General features: G+C 40.6%; 1 protein-coding gene across 1 annotated transcript; it reads left to right on the top strand.

Annotated features, from left to right (window-relative positions):
* Window positions 1–4,421: 4,421 nt before the first annotated feature.
* On the top strand, window positions 4,422–5,238 carry LOC137839031 (pathogenesis-related protein 2). The gene is made up of 2 exons (XM_068648159.2): window positions 4,422–4,705; window positions 4,809–5,238. Exons 1-2 carry the CDS (start codon window positions 4,525–4,527, stop codon window positions 5,093–5,095), a joined length of 468 nt encoding a protein of 155 aa, XP_068504260.1. The 5' UTR covers window positions 4,422–4,524; the 3' UTR covers window positions 5,096–5,238.
* The last annotated feature ends 3,260 nt before the right edge of the window (window positions 5,239–8,498 follow it).

Here is an 8,498-nt window from a genome sequence, read left to right as displayed (position 1 = left end):
AACTAGGTTAGCAGAGTTTGAGGCGATAACATAGAAGTGCGCATGTCACTTGGCAGATCAGGCGAGCTAGATTTCAGATACTAAGACTGACCCACGCCTACTGCCCAGTAAGTGATTTTGCGTTAAATGTTATTGTTATAAACTAATAGTTTGTCCAGTTAAGTTGATTTTCACAGAGCTAAGAACCAGTTGGCGCTAAGTCGATTTCTTTAAAGCAATAGTTAGTCAGTTATATCAGATGATTACACAGCAGATAAAAGCGAAACCATGCGCACATTTATATGTATTGAAGAAGAGAATGGAACAGTGAACTTCTTAGTCTTTTTGTTGAAAACAAGTTATCAGCTCAAGACTGGGGGGGCTTGTGTACCGACCAGGTCATCGGGTGTGATGATGTGGACAAGAGAAAGGTAGGTGGTCAAGAAGTCAACATAGTCGCCGTATGTAGAAGCGGCGTTCTGTAGTATACATAATCGGTTATTGCCGAGATGTGTCACCGCCAAGATGAGTCATCGCCCAAGAGAAGGACATCGCCTAAGCAAGACGTCGCCCAAGCGAGACGTCGCCCAAGTAAGAAATCGCCCGAAGAGTCAACCTGCGTGACAGAAGCATTTCGCAGAGAAGAGGGCCCACACGATGGAATAACCCTAAGTTGGGTGGCGGCGCTGTGGGACCCTCCGCACAGAATAAACGATCAAGTCAAAGGGGCACATGACAATGCCCACGTGCTCATTAAAGATCTCCAAGGAAGGCTGCATGCATGACACGTGATTAATTAGGGCACCCAAATAGTATGATGGCGCGAGAAATACAGCACTTAAGTTAGAGCCCAAGTGGCCGCAAGGTTATTCATTGCACTCCAGATAAGGGAAGTCCATGGGCCAGATATGCTAAGATCCTAAGGATAGCGGCGCAAGGACCTTCTCCAAGGAACCCTAGATAAGAGCAGCAGCGCAAAGGTAAACCCTAGTTTCCACCTATATAAAGGGCACTAAGAGCCCTAGTAAGGGACAATTTTTACAAACTTTAACCTAATTCTCATAGTTACACAGAGCACTAAACCCTAGTTGTTCTTGACGGCGCACCCACTGTGAGCACAAGGCAATTGGGGCAACACCATTCTAGTTCACAGTTTTTAGTCACTCAGCACAGTTTCTTCGACCACCTCCCAAGGGTGTGTCACTTTGATGTTTCTCGCTAGCTGACTTGATCGTCGGAGTGCAAACGGCCGCGAGGGCGCCCCTTTGTTCACTTCTTTCAGGTACTCACAGACGGAGCAAGACGAAGGTGCCATAGCTCGCGAGGACAGGCCACGCGCAAAGACGATCCCGGTCAGCTGGACGGAACACGTACTATTTGCGGTTCCTCACACCATTGAGAATCCACCTCAACACCTTTGACCTCATTCTTAAGTCTTCTCCATCTTATTGCACTGTGGAAGAATTTAGAGCTCATATCTCCATGCTTGATCCAATTCGCTCTTGCTTTTTTTCTGTAGATTGAATCTAACTTTTTGTCAACCATCCCTAGTTGACTAAGTAGTTCTGATGTCATTCCAATAGCACAATATGAATGATTCTTGACATTCTTAGGAATCAACTTGAGTTGGATATGAGATAGGCACATTTTCATAGAATTGGATCAAGGTTCTATGTTCAAGAACTCACCAAGACTAGTACCAAAACCCAAACTCACATGGAAGTTCCATGTATTGTCAAATTGAATCAAAAACAGCAACTAGAATTGAAGAAGAAGCAAAGATGAACTGCAGAAATTAAATGACCGAAGCAAAACTCAAAGGAAATAGAAATACCGAACTGAAAATGCAAGAACAACAAGGTAAGACATGAACATAAAAAGAGAAGGAAGGAAGGAGAAGAGAAAGCTCATGAAGATGGAGGAATGGTTGGATGATCACGCCACTTAGAGGATGGTGACTCCAAGATGAGTGTGCAAGCCGCCACTTGAGGTAACCATAGAACTCTCAAGATAAGACTAGTGAGGAAGGCACAAAGCTCTCCAATGCTCTCTCAAAAATTGAGTAGAGTTTCTCTAATCAAAATTCAAATCTCAAATGTACAAGGGCAACACCTTTATTTATAGCCTAGAGGTGCTGAAAATCAAGCTAAGAGAATTCAAAATTCCCTCATAAAAACAAATGCAACCGGCGCCTAAACCAAGTCATGAGGAAGGTGTGATCTCTTCTCTCACTTTGGTACCTCCTTATTTACTCCTACACCTATCTACTAACGCACCCCCCTCCTAAGACTCCTAACTAAAGAATAAAAGATGCTTTAACAATAGAGGTTTCTAATGTTTCCCTCTAAGCACCTTCAACCAAAGATATTACAAAAAGAGAAAATAAACGTCCCCTAGCTCCTAAAGCTTTGAACATGCTTCTTGTAAGCCTTTGAGGTGGGCTTTGACCTCCATGGGCGTCCTCCATTTGAGCCTCAACCTCTTCTTGCTCTTGATGATTGGCCTCCATGTCCACTTGAGCTTGATCTCCATCAAGTTCCATCCTTCTCATCCTCCCGGTTTCCTCTAATCCTTCATCGTCATCCTTTCCATCCAGCTCCTCAATTTCGGATAGAATGCGTCTTTTATTTGATTCCACACAACCAAAAACATTTTTTTTCCACTCTTTAAGATCAACCTTCAAGAGTTTCAGCTTATCTTTGAGAATGGACATGCTATTACCTTGCATCTCATACGAATCCCATTTGTCCTTTACCATAACCTTAAAGGCCAGTTCCTTAAGCCACACATCAAAGGATTTGAATGTTTTAGGACCCCAGTCTTTAACACACGATTTCAATACTAAAGCATAGTGGTCTGATACCGTTCTTGGTTGTATATACTGCTTGGACGCTCACCATATCTAAAGCCACGCTTTAGACATAAGGAATCTATCTAATATGCTCTTAGCTGTGCCATTAGCCTTGTACCATGTATACTTCTTACCTACACAGGGGATGTCCAACAAACCATTATTTTCAATAAACCTGTTAAAACCATCAATCTCCTTCTTTTGGCTTGAACAACCTCCAATCCCTTTCCTTTTTTCTTCCCTCCGTACAACAATGAAATCACCACACACAACCAAAGCCAAGTTGCAATAAGATTGCTTTAATGCTGTTAAAACTTCCCACTGTACATAGACATTCACCACCACACACTGACGTTTTGTTTTAAGATGATACCCCACAATTGCGATAAAACCGGTTCCTACTATGTGAGTGCCATAAGAGAAAGCTTCTTTATGCCACATTGTTACTATGCTCCCTGCCCCATTGGTCCCTTCATTAAGAACCCAACCGATATTACTATCTCCCCATAACGAGTAACATCTAGCGTCTCTGAACGAGGGAGTTTTTCGTTTCCTGCAAACAAAGAAATTCAGCACCCTCCTTTTGACACAATATGGTTCAAATACCGTGCTTTCACCCCCCTCCCAAACCTCTAATGTTGAGGTTGACAATTATCATGGTAACTCCTTTGATCTACCCACCTGAGACCCCTTTTTGACATCATTGTCCCTTACCTCCATACGATCTAGTTCTCCAACCACGTTCCCCTCCTCCCCTGAACATTGCATACCCAGGTTTTGACCCATATCCCATATTCTGACCGATTCAGCAGCCTTATTTGTTAATTATTACTAGGAGGTGAGGATCATTCTTATTAGGAAATTTTTTTTATTATAAAATACTTTTTATTTTTAATATTAATGTCTAAAAACTAAAATTTTATTTAATAAACAAGATTGTTAAATTTTTGAATTCGTTGGCGTAGATAAACTCTCGTCGTCTTATTTATAACTTCTTCTATAAAATGTACTGTTAAAAGTTTAGAAAATAAGTCATATTTTAAAATATATTAATTGAAAATAGATTATGTTGAAGATTAATAATAATTATACAGGCTAACGATAATCTTTACAAAGAAAATAATTATTACTTTGTCGAAACTAGTTACGGAAACCCCAAACTCCAATTATTTCAACAACATCTGGAAGGGCGTCTATAAAGAATTCTTTATATTTTTCATGGCTGCGAATTTTATATACTAATTCTTTAATATAAAATATCAAATTATCCATTCCCAAATACTGTAGGTAGACAGTCGCAATAGTTGACGATGAAAATCAGGTATATACACCATTTATCTTCTTTGAATTTCAAAGCTCCCAAATCGCAATACCCACGAACACATCAAATAATAATATTTAACATTACATAAAAGAGATTGATTGTTGAAAAATACAAAAGAACATACATGCTATTTTTAAAAATATTGTTTATTTACATAAAAAAGAATGTTCTTGGTAAACAAAACACAGATGATGACCCATCAAGCTTAAGCAGCTTCACACTATGGTATTCATAGAAACAATAGCATAATCACACCAAAGTTTGTGGTTATAAATAGAAGGCAGTCCTCTGGCAAATACCCACACAGCAAACATCTTCTCCTTCTCTTCTGATATTATATATTCTTCCATTTCATTAGATTCCATTCATCATGGCTGTTTTCACCTTCGAAGACCAAACCACTTCTCCCGTGGCTCCAGCTACCCTTTACAAAGCTCTTGTGAAGGACGCCGATAACATCGTCCCAAAGGCCGTTGATTCCTTCAAGAGTGTTGAAATCGTTGAGGGCAACGGTGGCCCCGGAACCATCAAGAAGATCTCTTTCCTCGAGGGTACCATTTCATTCATCTTCTATATATTTTGTGTATGTGCATTGCATTGACAGAACAACATATAAAATAAACTAACTGTGAATTGTGAATTGTGAATGGACAGATGGGGAGACAAAGTTTGTGTTGCACAAAATAGAAGGAATAGATGAGGCAAACTTGGGATACAGCTACAGCATAGTTGGAGGTGCTGCCTTGCCAGAGACTGCAGAGAAGATCACAATCGACTCCAAACTCAGTGATGGGCCCAACGGAGGATCAGTTGTAAAGTTGAGTATAAAATACCACAGCAAAGGAGATGCTCCACCCAATGAAGATGAGCTCAAAACTGGCAAAGCCAAGAGTGATGCTCTTTTCAAGGTCATCGAGGCTTACCTTTTGGCCAATGCTTGAATTATTACCAACGTCTTCTTTATCTTATAAACGTAACACTGTCTTTCCTTTCTTATTTTTATTTTCTCCTGTTGGGAAACATTTCCCATATTCTTGTATCTCACTTCATCAATAAATTATAAAAATCAAAACAAATTTTATAACTTTTCTTATGTTAATTGCGAGTTTAATTCAGTTATAAACTAGAAGAGATAAAAAAAGGCAAACAATATAAGAATGAATATCTCTTCTATTATTTTATTTAAAATCAAAACAAATAGTATGAATATATACAAACATTACACTCATTATAGATCTAACTAAAGAGAGAAAGAATTCTTGTAGTAAATAATTAGAAAAAACACCATTAATATTAACATTCTTATAGTAATTCAATATTCTTTTAGTACCTTAAATTAAAATATTGCATAAATAGTTTCCATAATAAAAAAATATTCGTTTGACCCTTAACATGAAAAAAATTTATCCAGTCAATCAATATCATAGATAATAAATAATATTATTTTTAAATCCAAATCAGATTAAAAAGTATTATGTGAAAATTGTACAAATTATATTTTCTTATTTAAATTTAGACTAGCTAAATTCGTGATTAGATTTTAGGTAGGAGTTTATTTTATTTGTACCATTTTACAAGATTTGTTTAGAAAACTATTTAAACCAACTAAGAGCATTTCCGTGCATATAGAAAGCGACCATGTGTAAGCGAGATGACACGGTGGTATAGGAACTGGGGGTGCAGAAGGTAAAACGGGGTGGCGTGGTTATTGTTGGGTTATTATTGAGAGCGGGTGTTGGTGTTTGGGGGGAGAAGGATTGGGCCCCGCTGGATTTTTTGGTGGGTGCTTGTTTGGGGGAAAAATGTTGGAATATTTGATGTGGGTGGTGGTTGGTGGGCTAAGGTAATTTCTATGGTGTGGGGGTGGATGTGAGAGGGTGGGAATATATTGGAAACATGTGTTGGATTTGGTGCGGGCTTTTGGGTGACGTTAGGGTATGGTGTTGGCAAAGGGGGTTGAAAGTGGGTTGTAGAATGGCATGGGAACCCCAAAGGGCAATGTTTGGAAAGAGAAAAGTTTTGTAACATTGAAAGTGGGTGCGTGACAACTACTTGTATTGAATGCGGCACAGAGTCACATGAAGGTGACGTAGGGTGTTGGTGATGTGGCATAGTCTGGGTCGTTGATGGAGAAGGTGTGGCGTGCTTTGATGGTGTGGGTAGATGGTTAAGTGCATTTACTTGTGGAAGTAAATGGGTAGATGTGGGAGTAAATGGGCACGTGAAGCAGAGGTGGGTGGTTGGTGAAGGGATTTAATGAGGGTTGCTAATGGAGGACACGTAGCGTGTGTGGATGGGATCAGGGCTGTGTTAGGTGAGTTTGAAGTCTAACTTAGGGTTTCACATAGGTTTATGGTGGGAGGGTGCAAAAGGTGCGGGTTTATTTCCTGGTTAGGAGGGTGGTGGGGTAGAGGGGGTTTTGGTCCATGATATGGTTTGAGGAGAGATATGTGAAATACTGGGTGAACCTTGGAATCTGGTGGGAGAGCTAGTTCATAAGCCACTTCACCAATGCGTTCGGTAATAGGGTATGGGCATAGAATTTTCGGGAAAGCTTGTGGTGAGGGGAGTCGTTTTTGGTGGTAAGCCTGTCGTCGGAAGAGTACCCAATCGCTGACGGTGAAAACGTAATGACGTCGTCCAGTGTTCGCTGTCTTTGCCATGCGTTGTTGCGACAACGCCAGATTTGTCTTCAGTTGGTGCAATATCTTCGTTCGCTCATGGAGGGTGGTTTCCAGATTGGTTCCGATGCAGTGCCGCACACATAATCCGGGATAGATGGTGGTGGTCTTCCATAGAGCGCTTGGAACGGGGTTGTTTTATTGGCTGAATGGTAAGAAGAATTGTATCAAAACTCGGCGAGGTGTAAGTATTTGTACCAACTCTGCGGATGGTCACTAGTGAAACACCGAAGGTATATCTCTAAACTTCTGTTGATGACCTCGGTTTGACCGTCTGTTTGAGGGTGATAAGTCGTGCTAAATTTTAGTTTTGTGCCTTGTAGGTGAAAAAGCTCCTTCCAGAAGTTACTGAGGAAGAGCAGGTCTCGGTCTGAGATTATGGATTTCGGAATGCCATTCAACCTGCAGATCTCCACAGAAAGACGGTTGGCTAGTTGGAAAGCGGTGAAGGACGTGGGGAGGGTTATGAAATGAGCTGATTTTGAAAGTCGGCCACAGACCACCCAAATAACCGTATGACCGAAAGATGATGGTAAGTGAGTAATAAAATCAAGTTGTTAGTTCATCCCAAATTCTGGTTGGGGGGGGGGTATGAGTTCTAATAAGCCTAAGGGTTTTTTGTTGATGGGTTTGTTTTGTTGGCAGGGGAGGCACTCTTGATGAACAATTGTGTGTCTCTGTACATACCTGGCCAATAGAAAGAAGTAACTAAACGAGCTAGAGTGGCTTTGAGATCGGAATGCCCTGCGGATGGGGTTTCATGAAACTCGTGAAGAATGGATGGGTAGAGATTGGTTGTTAATGGAATGTAAAGTCTCTGGTCGTGGTACAGTAAGTCATTGTGAAAACTGAAATTTGAATTGGGAATACCTATCAATTTGTTTTTTTCTTGCTGTCCATTTGTTGTCTGATAGTATTTTTTTAATTTGGTGTTGAAGAGGAGATGGCTAAGAAAACTGAGGGTGGTGGCCTGGAAAGGAATTGACAGCTTGGTTGCGACGTCCGGGGCCGATAAAGGATATCAAAACTGTACCCAATAAGCCATGAAGCCGATTTTTGTTGTTCTAGTGTATGGCAAACGCTGGTAAGTAATCCCCTTAAACTTTGCTCGTCTGTGATAATTTGAAAGTGATTGCCAATGAGATAATGCCTCCATTTCTTCACAGGTTCAGTAATTGCTAGCATCCCTTTAACATATACTGAACTGCTTTGTTTCTTTGGACAAAGCTTTTTACTGAAGAAGGCAATAGGGTGCCCTACTTGAGATAAAACGATCCCAATGGCGGAATTGGAAGCGTCCGTTTCCACTACAAAAGGAATGGTGAAATCAGGGAGGTGCAAGATAGGAGGTGTAGTTAGGATATTTTTGAACTGTAGAAACGTTGTGTTGGCCATGTGATTCCATGTAAAAAAATTTAATTTGAGTAAATCCGTAAGTGGAGAGGCAAGAGTGGCATATCCGCGGATGAACTTCCGGTAAAACCCCGTAATGCCCAAAAACGCACGCAACGTAGTGAATGATTTGGGCTCGGGCCATTGTAGAATAGCTTGAATTTTTTTCTGGATCTGGGGAAACTGTTCCCTATTGAATGATATGGCCCAAATATGCAACTGTAGGGGTTGCGAAATTGCATTTTGATTCCTTAACAAAAAAAGTGGTGAG

This window comes from Phaseolus vulgaris, chromosome 3 (assembly GCF_051622355.1).
Source record: "Phaseolus vulgaris cultivar YP4 chromosome 3, ASM5162235v1, whole genome shotgun sequence".
Classification (NCBI taxonomy): domain Eukaryota; kingdom Viridiplantae; phylum Streptophyta; class Magnoliopsida; order Fabales; family Fabaceae; genus Phaseolus; species Phaseolus vulgaris.
This window is presented reverse-complemented; position numbering and strand designations above follow the sequence as displayed.